Source organism: Paralichthys olivaceus, chromosome 23 (assembly GCF_024713975.1).
Source record: "Paralichthys olivaceus isolate ysfri-2021 chromosome 23, ASM2471397v2, whole genome shotgun sequence".
NCBI lineage: Eukaryota > Metazoa > Chordata > Actinopteri > Pleuronectiformes > Paralichthyidae > Paralichthys > Paralichthys olivaceus.
The window spans coordinates 14,385,496-14,402,407 of NC_091115.1; the positions used below are offsets into that span (position 1 = coordinate 14,385,496).

The 16,912-nt window shown below is 41.1% G+C and overlaps 2 protein-coding genes across 4 annotated transcripts in view; both read right to left on the reverse strand.

The window, feature by feature from the left end:
- nav3 (neuron navigator 3) overlaps positions 1–6,316 on the reverse strand; it is a 383,327-nt gene extending 377,011 nt beyond the window's left edge. Inside the window, exon 1 of the mRNA XM_069520097.1 lies at positions 6,084–6,316. The gene's annotated coding sequence lies outside the window, so the exon portion shown is untranslated. The remainder of the gene's footprint in view (positions 1–6,083) is intronic.
- Positions 6,317–8,870: 2,554 nt separating this feature from the next.
- On the reverse strand, positions 8,871–15,845 carry LOC109637481 (fish-egg lectin-like). 3 transcript variants are annotated; one of them, XM_069520311.1, is made up of 5 exons: positions 15,685–15,834; positions 10,271–10,504; positions 9,890–10,113; positions 9,672–9,799; positions 8,871–9,444 (listed from the first exon to the last, which is right to left on the reverse strand). In XM_069520311.1, exons 1-5 carry the CDS (start codon positions 15,737–15,739, stop codon positions 9,303–9,305), a joined length of 783 nt encoding a protein of 260 aa, XP_069376412.1. In that variant the 5' UTR covers positions 15,740–15,834; the 3' UTR covers positions 8,871–9,302. The 3 variants fall into 3 exon arrangements, with proteins under 3 accessions (XP_069376412.1, XP_019955412.2, XP_019955411.2); XM_020099853.2 differs by lacking the exon at positions 15,685–15,834 and adding an exon at positions 10,641–10,800; XM_020099852.2 differs by lacking the exons at positions 8,871–9,444; positions 9,672–9,799; positions 9,890–10,113; positions 10,271–10,504 and adding exons at positions 13,716–14,342; positions 14,753–14,880; positions 14,971–15,194; positions 15,352–15,585 and having other exon boundaries at positions 15,685–15,845.
- Between the last annotated feature and the right edge of the window lie 1,067 nt (positions 15,846–16,912).

A 16,912-nucleotide genomic window follows, 5' to 3' on the forward strand; every position in this document is an offset into this window, starting at 1 on the left:
TTGTGGCTATTAAACTGTATCTTCTTGCTGCCCCATCACAGGCACTTTTATTTAAGATCCTGTTGAATGTAAATGCTGTTGTAAAGCCAATACGCAGCACGTTTTAACAGCAGTAAGCAGGGATCAGCTGGTCTGGATCACAAAGGCGGTTTGCCGTTGAATGATGGAAGCATTTAGAGCGCTTGAGACTTTAAACCTAAAGAGAAATAAATCTACATTACAGCTCGAGCTAATCTGAATTACACGTGAGGCTGTCTGCCACAGGGCACCACACTCCTAACCCTTTTCTCCTGTGAAGAATAAATGAAAGTGAAGGGTGGCAGTTTAAATCCCTGCGTGGAAATGTTACAAAAGAAAAGGAAAACAAGCCACTCTCCCTCTACTCATCTATCTGCGTATGAGCTCACCGAAAGCTGAAGAGCATGTTTGCACTCAGCAGCTTTCAGCAGAATGACTGTGTGTGAAGCTGAAGTGGGATGTTGCTGGTGAGGAAAAACATGCAGTCAGTTGACTTGCTGTGGACCATTACAAGCCAAAAGAGACACAGGGCAATGGAAGCTGAGACAGGGAAAGTATGGCTATGTACGGTGTCAACAAGACACTGGTGCAACACAGTAGTATCATCGAACAAGGAGACTCCTCACTAATATGAGTCAGAGTCTCGTCTCATCTCTTACCCTTGTTTTAATAGCAGGTCACTTTGAGGAATATGCTTTTGGAGAATCAGGGCAAACAGTGTTGCAGCCAAATGTAATACAAATCAAGTCAATGGTGAGCTGCAATGCTGTTTATCCCTAAAACTCCAAAAGTGTTTTGTGGACTCAAACACTTCACCTACCCCTCCATAGTGGTGAGTAGATAATGAGTGAATTTAAATTTTGGGGTGAACAGTCCATTTAATAGTTGTGCAGAGCATGTATATGACCAGAATGGTGTTGCCTTTCTTTCCTTCAAATCCAAATCTCTTCCAATCCCCTCTTAAATCATCTTGGCATTGTCACACAAAGCTTTTCTTTTTAACTCACTGACAACCCAACACTGACGTTACTATGACGACTTTGAACATCTATTAGAGTCTGAAGATGCTGTGTGGTTAAGTAGCACCGTTTGCAGCTTCAATCAACCAGTTCATAACTGTACATCTGATTTAGCCTGATCCAGGGCTCCTCGAATTAGGTTAAGTTTATCCCTACACCCAACCCTTGAGTTAGGATTTTGTATTAGAGTGACTCATGGTTTTCTACTCGGTAATTATTCCCTCAAACCTCAATGTGTCGCAGCACATTTCAAAAAAGTTTTGAAAGTGCTTGCCAATGTTTTTAGTGACTTTGGTTCTCTTGCATCCCTTCTAGCGTTTTGTCTTAAAGGAGAAGTTCGTTTTTTTTCAACCTGGTCCTTATTTCCAGCATATGGTGTGTAGATCTACTCACCCATAAAGGTTTGGAGTGACTTGGAGTCCTTCGGACGCTTTTTGATCCACAGGCGATCGGCGTATATCCATACAATGCAAGGGTTCGGGGCATCCACAATACAGCCTCTAAATAACACATTATCTGCCACAAACTCTTTATTTACTATGAATCTCCAGCACTAGTCCCCTGTGAGTCTCGCCAGCCTCGGAGCTAGCGTTGCTTTGTTTAGCCCGGGATGTAAACAAAGCAACTTGGACTTCATAGTAAATAAAGAGTTTCGCTGCAGATAATGTGTTATTTAGAGGCTGTATTGTGGATGCCCCAGTCACTTGCGTTGTATGGATATACGCCGATCATGTGGATCTAAAAGCATCCGAAGGACTCCAGTTTACTCCAAAGCTTTATAGGTGAGTAGATCTACACACCATATGCTGGAAATAAGGTCCAGGTTGAAAAAAAACACTTCTCCTTTAACATTAGTTTGCATCAACAGTGAGACAGAACACATATAAGCACCTGATGTGCACTGTTCCTCTACTTTGAAAGTTGCATTATGGATTTCAGTACAGCTGATTGCAATGTTAATTTCATCATCATTAAGAACCAAAAAAAGATGGCCCTATGTATAAATAGATGTCTTTTTTATTTACTATGGACATGTGACACAAAACATATACCCTGTATACATATACTGTTCCTGGGCATAATCCACGCTCTGCATACTTCTAGACACACAGAAACAAACATACTTATTATGAGTAGTGATGCGACACCAGCAGCCATGTCGATAGAAATCCTAGCTAAAAAAAAGTAATTGCTATTTCATTATTTTTTGTTTCAACCACCTGTTTTTGTCTCCTACCCATCTCCCTCCAGTGCGTCCTCCCCACAGGGAGAACCAGGAATCGAGTACTTATTTCAAGAAGCCGAAATCTCCACTTTCGTCACCAGCCTTACAATTACTCATTGTAGTGGAGAATCTATCCTCAGGTCCCGGCAGCTCAGGGACGCAGTGCACGCATCTGTCATGACAAGTTAATTCAGCATCCTCAAAGAGTAGCTTCACAGGCCATCAGTGTCATGAAGCTCTCTGCCCTGGACGCTCACTGGTGACAAATAATCCCCCCTCATACCCTCCTTTGTGTCTCTCATTATTTCTCTCTGTCTGAAGACACTGAGAGCCTCTGCAGAAATCCCACGAAAGAGCCATTTGTTTCCTCCACTCTGTGTTTTGATTACAGGCAGCTTTTGTCTTCAATTCTCCTTTTGTGAGAGAATTTAACACTAAATCCTTTGTCGCTTTTAAAACAGCTTCTCGGTCAGTTCTTTGAGCATCCGCAAGTAGTTTGCAAACAGTTTGTTTTTTTGTTTATCACACATTCACTGCTTGTCTAACAGCAATGTGTGATGTGGCAGAAGCTATTGACCAGTCAGCTTTGAGAGAAACAAATTATTTATCTGTGAGAGCATCCGAGGGCGCCGCCTGCAGGTACTACTTAAGGTTCGATTAATCAAACAAGTCTCCTCCCTAAAATGGCAACTTAGCTAATCGATGCTGATGAGAGCGTGTCACTGCTTTCTATCAAAGCAGTTAAACCCTCGTCTGCGGAGGTTCGTCCGAATCTAATTCAATCTGCCACTTTAATTACAATATCTTCAGCTGCCATTGATCTCAGTGAGGACCTTCCCTCGTGATCCAAAAGAGACATGACACAAGGGCACAGAAAGAAGTTGTAAAATGAAAGCTGTGACATGAAAGCGAGGGAAGGAAGGGAAGTGAGGAGATGAAAGAGGAGAAAGAGCCTTCTTGTGTCTGGTGAGGAATGCATGGAGAGGAACAAAAGTCAGTCAAAGAGGAAGAAAGGAAAAAGAAGAAGAAGAAAAGAGGGATAGTGGTAGAGATCGAATGGAGGTCTGATCAAAGCAGTGCACAAGGAAGAAAGGAGTAGACTATGGGAGCAACAGCGTTAATGGAGGGCTGAACGGCGGGGCCAAGGCTGGAGATGGGGGTCAAGCCCTTTGGGGCTCGCTGCCGCCTCTGCCGGCTTCATGCAGCACAGCTGACTGCTCACAATTGACCTCAAATCAACTGTGCAACCCAAACACCTACCTGCACCGCACAGCCTCACCTGCACCTGGATGCTATTTAAATACTAATGCATGAACAAAACCTTTTGTTTTTAAAACAAGATTCAGAATGTGACCAGGCGTTTGTAGCAAACATTCAGGAGTCACACCTAGAGGCACGTTTAGGTCGGTATCAGGAAGTGTTCAAGATAAATATTAATGCTTGAAAAAAAGCACTGCAAAGTAGCTAAGTGAGATTTGAAAGATTAGAAATTATCAGAAATTATGCAAAGAAAAAACATTGATCTAATAACTCAGTCTGTCTGGGGAACGCAAATCTGGGTCTAATCGCCTTTACACTTAACAGGGCATGTGTGTTTAAATGGCCCAATGGAGTGCAGTGTCAAATGTGGTGCAATTTGGACACGTGACACGTTCAATATTAGTATTGATTCATTTTAAATAAACAGACAGCCAGCGCTTTGTAGCAGCGGCAGGTGGGACTCAGCAAAGCAAGTGAGGTTGTTGATCGTGACAACAGCACGTTTACAACAACAACAACTGCTTCTCCAGTTTACGGTTCTGCATTCTGAGCTCCGTACCGAGCTCCACTGAACTCTGAACAGACAGGTGAACAGCTCTTTGTGCAGCAGTGGTGTTGCAGCTTCAGGGTTTGAGGACTGAGCAGCAGGTCTTTACTTGCTGAGGCTTTATTACTGCAGGTCACTTATACAGTTAAAGAAGGAAAGAAATCACCACAGACTAAACAACAAGCCCGTTTCAGACAGGCATGTTTACAACGCACACTGCACTAATAGATTAAAAGGCAAAAGGAAGAGAAGCAGAGAAAATGACCTTCGTCCAATCCAGCTCAACAGGCTGCTCCCCTGGAGTCCAAAGACGGGACCTGTGCACTGTGATTTACTAAAGTTCACATCTGTAAGATAAAATGCATTGTGAGAAATGAATTTTGCTTGTTTGTGTCGCAGTTCAGACGACAGCTGATGACCTGAAGGAGGCAGAGTAGCATCGTGGAAGACCAAACATACTGGACACAAATACTATTACCTGACTTGGCAACTGCACAGCCTACCTGCTGATCTTCAGAGGAAGCATTCACCGGTTAATGACTTCTCTCGGGCTCCTTAAAGTGCTTACTTAAGCAGCCCCATTCACCCTTCAAGACTATATCTAACCCCCTACACGGCCACAGAGTGCTGGCACGCCATCACGCCTGCCCATTGGGCTTTTAGTGAGCAAGGCTTAGACAAATCTCTTTGGTGAGGTTATTAGTATTCCCTGGGGATCAAATCCTGAGCCCTCTCCATTCTCCTGCTCCTGGATGAATGAATGAGGGGGTTAACACCATCAACGGGCCCACAGCCAGCTCAGGCCTCGCGCTGCTCCTGTGGGATGGGGACACCAGATGCCGCCGCATCTCACTTGTTGCACAATCAAGGAAATAATTGCTGCGCCTGACTTGGGCGTGTAATTCAATTAGGGCAATAAAGAAGCCGTTATTAATGTCTGGGACCGACACAAAGGGGAAAACATGACCAGAGCTACAGTTCTGTGTGAAAACAAAAGAATCTTAAGGAACACACCCATGAGCCACTTCAGGAAAAATTTGGATTTCATCAACTCATACCAAAATTAAAAATGACGCTATAATTTCAAGTTAGTTTACACTTATCTCGTGTTTTGTGGCATATACATCCCTATGGGAACTTGGGTTTGCAATGCAATTCGTTTTATAATTTGCAATATGATTAATTATGGATTTATTTAGCAAAGGAAAATATGCCCTGATTGGTTTCTTATCAGAAAACTTTTTACAGCCTCATTCAGAGAAAAAAAATCAATGCTGCAAGCCAGTGAATCTGTTCCGCCATCCATTATTAAAACTGTTTCATGCATTCAGGAGAGCAGGCTGCCAGTGATGCTAAATAGATTAGGACGAGCCCTAATCCACGCATGTCTCATAAAAGCAGACCTCAGACAATGCTTTTCCCTCAGGGGATAATTTCAGTGACTTAAATGAAAAACAAGGAGCACCCACATCCTGGGGAGCCACATGGCAGATGTTGGATGGAGCTGGAGGAGTGCATGTCCACAGCAGATCCAGTAAAGTTTGTCATTTGCGAGGCAGACACCACACTGATACCGGGGACACAGCCTGGAGGTGGAGGGTGAAATCCTCTCCCCTCAGTTCGCAGCTGCCTCACTTTCTTTCCATGACAAACATTATGGAGACACAGCAGCTGCGAGGACTTGTCAGCATCCAAGAAAATGAGATGCAATCAGAACGAAGCAGGTTGTTTCTGTTGAGATTATCCTCACCTCTAACTCCCACTTTTTTCACTCGCAAGGTGTCAGTCTGGGAACCCGCATTTTTACGCACGGCTTCAGAAATAACCCAAACCCGCCTTGTTGATCAGGACAGAAACCTTCTGCACGAAAGCTTTGTATATTTACACCCAACAACCAGCCCCACTCATTCACATCAGGTGCAAATCTCTGTGGAACCGAGCAGCCCGGCAACGCACCGCTCCAAGTGGCCGAATCTGTCGTTCCTCGCAGCAGACTGGTGATGGATGCTCTCACCTGGTGTATGGAGCTGCAGAAGGAGGGAGGCTCTCTCCTCTTTATTCACACATGCGGACCCAGGCAGGTTTGGAAGAGAGGAGGCGCAGCGTCGGTGGGGACAGAAGTAGAAGGGGGGGAAAAAGCTTGTTCTCTCCTGAAAGGCTGTTCCTGAAGAGCGGAGGGGTGAGGCGGCGGTCAGCCCGGCTGTCTGCGGGAGGAGAGGCTCTGTGCTCCGGCTGAGAGGGGGCGGCAGCAGCCTGCGAGACCCCGGAGCGCCAAACCCGTCTGCGCGCTCAGCCGGGAGAGTGCAGCTGCTCGGTCTGACACGAGGTGGCAGTGTTGCACATAAGATGGCCCGCAGTAGAGGCATGTGGGGAGGGGGCTCCATCTATCTATCCATCTATCTATCTATCTATCTATCTATCTATCTATCTATCTATCTATCTATCTATCTATCCATCTAGATTTTACTGTAGAATGTTTGAGAAAATTAAAAGCAAAGTTGGTTAATTTTATATTATGGCAGTCATTTTTCCAACTATAACTGAAATAATAAAATGTCTTTGGGTCCCCTTCTTTATTTGTTAACAGTTTCATGACTGACTCATATGCACATCTGCACTGGACTATTGTTATTCTCTATTATCAGGATGTTCCAGTAATTCTGGCCTCTAGTTGGTTCAAAATGCAGCAGCACATGTGCTGACAGGAACTACAAGAAGAAATCATATTAATCTTGTCTTATCTTCTCTTCATTCAGAATAGAACTCAAGATCCTCCCTTAACAATCAAGCCCCATCATTTACTAAAGTGCACATAGCCCTGTATGGTCCCTATACATTCGATCTCTGAATACAGACTCTCTTACAGTTCCTAGAGTCTGTAAGAGTAGAATGGGAGATAGAGCCTTCAGCTACCAGGCTCCTCTCTTGTAGAACCAGCTCCCACTCTGACTTTAAACGCTCCCTTTTGATAAAGCCTATACTTAGAGCTGGATCAGGTGAGCCCTGAAGTTAGTTCTGCTGCTATAGGCCTGGACTGCTGGGGGAACTACCATCATGCACTGGCTTGAACTAATGAAAGACAAGTTCTCGTAAGAGAGAAAGAGAGAGGGAGAACTGCATTGATGACACAACTGCAGCTGAAACTATGAGGTCTGACTGACTGCGTGGACACTGGCAACATTATGGATCATAGTGTAAGCATGTGGTCGTGCGACAACATGAGCAAGCTCACAGCAAATAGCGCAATGTTAGTATGACAAGTGTGAACGAAAGTTATGTTTCATCATGAAACCGAGGAGGACAATTTAGAATATGGTGGGCTTCCACAGTGTTGGTAACTAATGGGCAACACTGGCATGTCACATGCTCATCAGGGGCAGAGCACCTGCTCTGATCGTAGACCTGCCCCTGCTATGCAATCTGTTTTGTGTTTGCAATGTTTATACGATATAATTCCAGTAGTTTTAGGTTTAATGTGCTTAAATGTGACTATTCTTTCCTGTTTACTCAGTTAATTATAACCAAAATTGCACTACTGGCAGGCGCACATTGTTCTTAACTGATGCTTAAAAAATGATATTGTGATCAAAGTATAGAAACAGTGGAAACACTGTGAAGTAAACGTAGAGCACAATGACACATGGTGTAGCAGGAATATACATACAGCAAGGTTTGCCCCAGTGCATGCTGGGAAGACTCCCAACCCACCTACATTATGTACTGTAAATGTTTTCATAAGATCAGCACTTAGCCTCTCTACAGTCATGTTTGACTTCAAAATAAAAGAGAACACTGTTCACACAAGTCACTCACATGGAGTAGTTCAGGAACTAATTTATGAATTCAAATTTCATGCTTCTTCTTATTTTAATTGATTGGTTATTAAGAACAGAAGCTCAAAATGGACATAATACTGAGACGTTAAACATGTCAGGTTGACTTTTTACAAGGTCTTATAGTTCCAGGTTTAAACAGTCATTGGATTAAAGGAGGAAAGAAGCTGATCATACACTACTGGTCTAAGTGTTAGTTTACTAGTGCAAAACAAGACATTGATACAAATGTTCAGTTTACCCTTGAGTGTGTGTGGTTTCCATGGAGATCACCTTGATGTGAACAAAGATGAAGAACTATATTTTTTTACAAGACTGTATTTTACACACACACACACACACACACACACACATTCCAGTCTAACTGACAAAATCACACCAGCAGAGGGAACCAAATTAAAGTAACAATTTCTGCCTCTGTAAACATGGTTGGTCTAATTTTGGGATGCGCATGTGTGTGACTTTGTGTGTGTTTATGATTGTTGTCCAGGCATTACTCATGTTGTGGGGACCTAAACCTGTTTACAAAGTTACATTACGGGGACTTGTCCTCCTTGTGGGGACAAAAAGCAAGTTCCCGTAACGTAAATCGATACATTTTAAATAGATGCGGAAATCCCCACCATCTGATTTTGAAGTTGCTCTATCTCTTCATATTGTTTTGTTTTGCTTTGTGTGTCAAGTGGCTTTTACGAAAATGAATTATATTCTCAATTACGTCTGTATGAGTTGAGAAAGAAAGACTGTGACACAAAGACACTGACGGACAGACACATTCAGTAGTTGTTCCGCAATCAAACTTTCATTCAATTTCTTGATTTGAGCAATAAGTTGAAGGAATATTCAAACCACACTGAAGCTAAATAAAAAGTGTTTACACATCTTCTGCATGTTTTGTTTGGAAGAACCACAGACACATTCACAACAGCACAAATATTTAGACGAAGCATGACAAAAGTGAGATTAAATTGTTTCCATTATCATTTATTGACAAAGTAAGAATTACACCAACTGACAGGAAGAAGTTAAACATGCTGGGGATTCTTCAGAAATTATTCGTTTAGTGCAACCTGCATGTCTATTACTGTTATTCACTTGTTTTACAGTTCAAGGAGTTGTTTTACAGTGTTGTTTTTATCATTAAATTCTTTAAAATGCTGATCAGAGATTGTGCACATTAACACAGAAACATTTAAGAGAGAATCACAAGATATCTATGAATGAATTACTTTTTTTTTACTGATTGCAAAATAAGAGGAGAAAAATGAAAACTTACACCATAGATTCGACATTGAGGAAAACAAATTAAATCATTTCTCAGTTCTGTGCACTGAAACATCTAAGGACAGGATAGAACCTTCCAGATTGGTGCTCATTTAACATCTGCCACACTGATGACATTAGCGTGAGCACTTCATAACCAAACCAGAGGTGGTGACGACCCAAAGCTGGCGCAGGTCGTAGGTCACGTGTTTGATGGGCATGCACATTGGGATGTAAACCCAAGATGTGCCTTCTCTGCGAGAACTGCTGATGCCAGATCTGTTGAGAAGACAGTCATACACATGTGTTTATGAATAGACATGAACTGACAATGTCAGACGATTACACCACTGTAATTTTATGTTCACTTCTGATATTTATCTTTTTTGTTGCCAGATGTAATTCCCTTGAAGACCGAGACATGTATGGAATACTGTGCTCTTGTTGTGCACAGTAAAACACATATTTCTATGTAATATATAAGACTGTGAGGACCACTGACTTACCTTTGGTAGACCTTGCCAGTTGTAGTCACCCCAAAAACACTTCCGTCTGTCCCCACTTCAATCATTTTCATTGATAGCCCTGACACGTATGTCCAGCTACTAGTACTGCAGGAGGTTGGCGTGATATACTGTCATAAGAAGAACACATACATGGTGGTGTTGTCATGATCTGTGAGTGAATACAGTAAATGACAATGTGAGATGCTACAGTGACCAACCTTAGTGACATAAACACGGGAACTTGTGTCAACTCCCCAGCATCCATACTGTGGGCCACAGCTGTAGTACTTCAACACTCTACTAAGGTAACTCCAGCTGACAGAGCCAACTCCAGCATAGGCCAAAGCATAACTCTCTCTCAGGCAGTAGGCACGATAGGGGCTGGGCCCGACCCCGACAACCTGACCATCACCTCCAGCATCTACCTGCAGCAAACCCACACCTGAAGACCAACACATTATATTAGCATTACAGTGCTACAATACATAGTGACAGGCCAATTAGTCATCGAGCACTGTGTGAACAGTAAATGTAACAATACATTATACAGTAAACAAACATCATGAAGATCATATTAACAAAACTATATTAATAGTTACCGTTGGCGAGTTTAAAGTTTCCAGCTACATATTTGTACACCCTGTTTAAGTAGGTCCCCCACGTTCCTGAAGGTCCCACTGTGACATGCTGGAGGCTATATGTGCCCAGTCTGTACCAGGACGATCCACTCAGGAAATAGGCACGTTTGTATCTGTCCGTTGCAACCACTTGTCCCATTCCAGCGTCAATCTGATTGGCATAGGACAGCCGTGGAGCCTCTACGCAGTTCCATGCTGTGAAGACAAAATTCTTCTTCATGTGAGTGGAACCGTTATTTTTTGTTCAAGTGGAGAATAATCAAATTAATATAACCTTAAGCTGTTTCAATGATCAGGAAACAAATAAAATGTGAATGTGACAGCGACTTACCATCACTGATGGCCAGGCAACACAGCACCAGGAATAAGACTGCAACAGCTTTCATGTTGTCTCTGAGTCTGTGCTCTGCAGTGCGCCTCTCGATCAACTTCTCGCTTCTCTCTGTGGAGCTGTTGTTCTACTACACGTCTGCTTCGAGTAGCGTTTATATATACTCTAACCCCATGCTAAATTCCAATCAAAACAGGTTTTCCAAGCTGTTCGGGGAAACGAGGAAGTAATCTATACATTTACCAGTATGTTTAAATTTGAAATATTCAACTGTTGTGACATCTTTGAAAAAAATACTGGTGAGGTACATTTTCAAAGTTGCTCTAGATTTGTTTTTGCTGTTTCACACCTTGACATTCACCCTAAACCAGGAATGTTGTAACAATTTGCCGCAGTCACATGTGACAACCCAAGATTGACGAGCTGACATCTTTTCGGATGATTGCTGTGGTGCAGCTTTTAAACTGGTTGCGGATACACAAAAAGAGCCAGACTTCCACCCAAGTATTAGGACCATTGTAGGTTTAAAATATATATATAATAGAGGTGGGGAAGAGGGTATATATATATTTTAAATACTATTGGTAATAAATTGGCAATAAAATATGGTCTAGCGATTAGGATTCCTGGTTTTCACCCAGGTGGCCTGGATTCAACTCCCGGTATGGGAACACCCTTCACCACACCCTCTCCTTCCAAACATGAAAAATAAACTGTGGTAGCTTCAGTTGTTAAAAACTCAAAAGGTGTTTAGTTTGTCCAGTCTGGACTGATGTAAAAAACATGGCGGCCTTTAAATATAAAGGGCTTTTTCTGGGGTAAAGAAAACTACAATTCATACAATTTAGATGAAATGAACTAGTGAAAACATCATGAGGATTATTCTACATTAAATTTCTGCCAATAGTTCCCTTTCACCTAAATCTTACACACTGGACATTTAAAACATAAGTTTTACCCCTAAATCTTGACTGTAGTATCTCTCCCTGGAATAAAAAAAAAAGCTAAGACTCCACCCATACAACATACCAATTAGATTGCTAATGCTGAGCTAAGTTATCTAAGTTGTTTTGCAAGGAGGGACTAATCCAGCAGCATCACAAACACTTGTCAACAGAAATGTCGTATGAAGTAGAAGCCCCTCCTTCCCTCCAGAGTTTACCAATGGCGGTTAACCAGGTTAGCTCCACGGCAGATTCAAGGTGTGGTTGAGCTCTGAGCTTGCTACTGAACCTAAGTTAACTGGTTAAAATTATTTGTTGCTCACAGTAAAAAAAAGGTCATTCTTGGAATGTGGTGGGATGGAATAGTCACCGGTTTCGCAGTAAACCAAGGTGAAATTACTGATAGGTTGTCCCTAGTGACACATGTAAGGCGTCCATGGATCTCTTGAAAGGCGCTATATATATTTAAATGATCATTATTTATTGTTGATAGTTAGATGTATACCTTTCGAATTCGTAATTACCGTGTTGATTTGGTTTATTCTGTCCAGGTTCAACCAAAGTTGCAAGTATCCAAGACAAAGACATGATAAGAAACCTGGATTAGTTTTATGTGCAGTGAAAACATGGCAGAGGCATTGGAAGGCAGTATAAGGATTACAGCTATTAGTGCTCTGGGCATGACTAACAATTGCTAGCATTAACTGTTGCTAAATTGCATTTAACAAAAACATTGATATTTTGGCTTGACTTTCAGACATCTGGGGTCTGTATTCAATTTAACAAGTTGTCTATGTGTCTCTCACTCACTTATAGGGATAGTTCAACCAAAAAATGAAAATTCACTCATCTACTCACCACTTTACTGATGGGTGGGTGAAGTGTTTGAGTCGGAAAAACACTTTCAGTTTCAGGGGTAAATAGTGCTGCTGCCAAATCCAGTAAGATTGATAGAGGTGAGTAGATAATGGGTGAATTTTATTTTGCGATGAACGATCCCTTTAATCATAAATCAGAAACATACACTCACACTGAGATAAAACGGAGTGCACAGAAATTACATGAATAACATTACAATGGTAACACTACTTTCTACTCCAGTTAATCATCTACTTCCGTGTAAGAGCCTCTCCAAAAAAAAAAAAACGTCTCTCCATTATTTTTATTTGTCTTCTGTCAGTGGTAAGTTAAAATTAGAAAACACAGCTATTTAATTTGCTGTCTTCAAAACTATCATGTTATTCTGAATTTGTTTACAAAATATCCTACATTATTCAGAGACTTTTGGAAAACAAGACGCACAAGTTTGCACATTTTATTTATTTATAGTTTGTGAGCATCAGCCGTCTTTTCATTGCAAAAAAGCTTCTTTAGTAAAAAAGCCTTCCTTTTTGAATGTTAGCATTGCACATGTGATGTAGTGTTGGCTTTATTACTTTATTACTTTTACCAATGATAAATATATAATTCATATAGAAAACTTGGTGAAATCTTTCAGTTTTTGTAGGAGTACTTTGTGAACATTTTCTATACTTTGGTGTCTATCATGGTGCATTCAATCTGTGTAGCATTGATGTAGAAATAAGAACATTTAACTGTTAATCCAAATATTCTCTCAAGCATGAAATGACAAAAAAAATGATTATGGGTTAGGGTTAGTGATTTGTAAAGCAGTCAAAGGAAAAATGATGAAATGTTATTTCCATCTGATTGTGTTTAAAACAAGAATTCTTTCAATTGGTTTGATTCTGTTAAATCCATTACTTACACTTATAGTTTATTAGGTTGCAATAAGCTACAGTGGATAACCCATGTGGTGTTTTGCATACACAGATATTCTGAGATTGTAACGCATTGTGTGTTTTGATGTATTCAGTGGCTTCTGTGTGTTTTGCATATAGACTGGCTTCGAAAATTTAATAGACACCTTCAGTAATTAATCTGCAGTGAAACTTTTTATAAGTGTTTGTGATTTGAACATTTAGTTGAAGGAATATTAGGTTTTTGGCAAACGTTACACTTCTTTTGTACATTTTGTTTGGAGGATCCAACAATGCTTTACTTTGTCTTACTTCAAAAGACCACATTCACTTCAGCACAAACATATAGATGCAACAAGGCAACAATCTGATTAAATTGCTTCAAATGATCTTTTATTAACATTGTAGAGAGTACAATAACTGGCAGAAAGAGTTTCAACATGCTGGGGATTCTTCCGAAATAAAACCAATTCAACCTAATGTTACACATGCACATTTGTTTGACTTACAATTAAATCAATTTATTTTTCAAATAACATTTTGCTTGATAAAATTTACATCAAATACTTGTTTTTGTCACTTTTGAAATGTGGTCAAATCTTAAATTTTTTTTAAATGCTGATAAGAGATTTTATGTATTGATGCTGAATCATTAAAGAGAGAATCACAAGAGATCTATGAATCAAGACAGAATTTGTACTGCCAAATAAGCAGAGGAGATAAATGAATACTTACACCAGAGATATTATATTTCGGAAAAAAACAAATGATCTGAAGAAAAGAAAGACATTTTAATTGATGACAGCCAAGACAAAGAGAGATTGATGCTCATTTAACATCTGCCACACTGATGACATTAGTGTGAGCACTTCATAACCAAACCAGAGGTGGTGACCACCCAAAGCTGGCGCAGGTCGTAGGTCACATGTTTGATGGGCATGCACATTGGGATGTAAACCCAGGATCTGCCTTCTCTGCGAGAACTGCTGATGCCAGATCTGTTGAGAGGAAAGTCATGCATGTGTGTTTATGAATAGACATGAACTGAGTGCTGGGATTTTTCACTCTTTATATCTAAGGTACAGGAGTTGCATGAGGAATGCTGCATTTTACATTCTGCTGTTTGTAAGCTTGACACTAATTAAAGGAGATGCCCCAAGTCTCAGCCAGAATCCTTAAAATGTTGAAAGACAATTGCCCATTACACCACTGTAATTATATGTTCACTTCTGATTTTTACTTTTTTGCTCTTTCATTGCCAGATGTAATTCCCTTGAAGACCGAGACATGTATGGAATACTGTGCTCTTGTTATTCTTGTTATTAAATTATACATACTGCAATGATGTGTGCACAGTAAAACACATATTTCTATGTAATATATAAGACTGTGAGGACCACTGACTTACCTTTGGTAGACCTTGCCAGTTGTAGTCACCCCAAAAACACTTCCGTCTGTCCCCACTTCAATCATTTTCAGTGATAGCCCTGACACGTATGTCCACCTACTAGTACTGCAGGAGGCTGGCGTGATATACTGTCATAGGAAGAACACATACATGGTGATGTTGTCATGATCTGTGAGTGAATACAGTAAATGACAATGTGAGATGCTACAGTGACCAACCTTAGTGACATAAACACGGGAACGTGTGTCAATTCCCCAGCATCCATACCGTGGGCCACAGCTGTAGTACTTCAACAGTCTACTAAGGTAACTCCAGCTGACAGAGCCAACTCCAGTGTAGCCCAAAGCATAACTCTCTCTCAGGCAGTAGGCACGATAGGGGCTGGGCCCGACCCCGACAACCTGACCATCACCTCCAGCATCTACCTGCAGCAAACCCACACCTGAAGACCAACACATTATATTAGCATTACAGTGCTACAATACATAGTGACAGGCCAATTAGTCATCGAGCACTGTGTGAACAGTAAATGTAACAATACATTATACAGTAAACAAACATCATGAAGATCATATTAACAAAACAATATTAATAGTTACCGTTGGCGAGTTTAAAGTTTCCAGCTACATATTTGTACACCCTGTTTAAGTAGGTCCCCCACGTTCCTGAAGGTCCCACTGTTACATGCTGGATGCTATATGTGCCCAGTCTGTACCAGGACGATCCACTCAGGAAATAGACGCGTTTGTATCTGTCCGTTGCAACCACTTGTCCCATTCCAGCGTCAATCTGATGGGCATTGTACAGCCGTGGAGCCTCCACGCAGTTCCATGCTGTGAAGACAAAATGATTTATGTGAGTAGGAAAATGGAAATAACAACAATGGTTCAACAATTAAGACTGTGAAAAGTAAAATGGGAATCTTGACTTACCATCACTGACAGCCAGGCAACACAGCACTAGCAAGAAGGCTGCAACAGCTTTCATGTTGTCTCTGTGTTTTGGAGTCTCTGCTCTGCAGTGAAAATATGGATGAAGTGCTTTCTTCTCTGTGGAGCTGCTGTCCTACAACCGATCTGTCTTGTGTGCCTTATATACTCAATGTGGACTGATACTAAATTCCATTCAAACTGGTTCTGCTGGCTGTTCAGGGAATCAAGGAGGAAATTTTTATTCTGGAAAGTTTACAAGTAGGTTTTCATTCATTTCAAATGTTTACCCGGTTTGACCTGATCAACACAAAACCACATTTCGTGGCATTCGAGTCACAGGTGATTATTCAACATTAAGATGCCATCCTTTCCAATGAATGCTGTTGTGCAGTTTTCACCAGGGTGTGGATGCACAACAAGAGCCATAGATACAATACAATGCTTTTGTTGAAAAAATAGGGACCTATGCGTTGTAATAAAAATACTTGAGTACAACATAGTGAGTCTATTTTAATATACTCCCATCCAAAGGACAGAGACAGATGGCAAGCATTAAATTTCTTCTTTTTTTTTCATTCAGATCTAGAAAATAACATCGATGCTTGTGTGGATTTATCAACAAAGTCTCTGCCATGCCTCGTTCTCCTCTTCACGTTCACTCATCTTGCTCTCTTCAGATATAGTCTGACTGCCGCAATCCACTTGTCTCCTCCTCCTCTCCGGCAGCAGGTTTTGTCCCTACTCCTCATATTCTAACGCACTCTTCTGTCAGCTGAGCCAGATTTTTACATTTCAGCTTAGGTGGAACAGTGCCTCAGACGGAACCCCCACACTCAGGGGCGGATCTTTTATCTGACCCTTCCACCACAATCAATGGCCCTGAACAATCTCTGCTAGAATAGAAATACGATTTAACCAACTAGTAACTAGTTCAACACATCAGCAAGACTGATGTCTTTACTTTTCACAAGTCTAAATATGAGAGGGCTTTTACATCATAACCAACAATTAACAAACTGAGACTCTATGCCTCCGTGTGACTGTCCCTGTCTGTCAGTGCCCAGCTCCTCTCTCCGAGCTGCCTTTGACTGACGACACACGTCAGTCAAACTTAAATATTACAGAAATATATTTACATTATCATCTTAAAAAGATCATATATTTTTGCATGAGTTTTAATGTAACCAAGCATTCTGTGTCATATATACACATCTGAGTGATTTGTTAC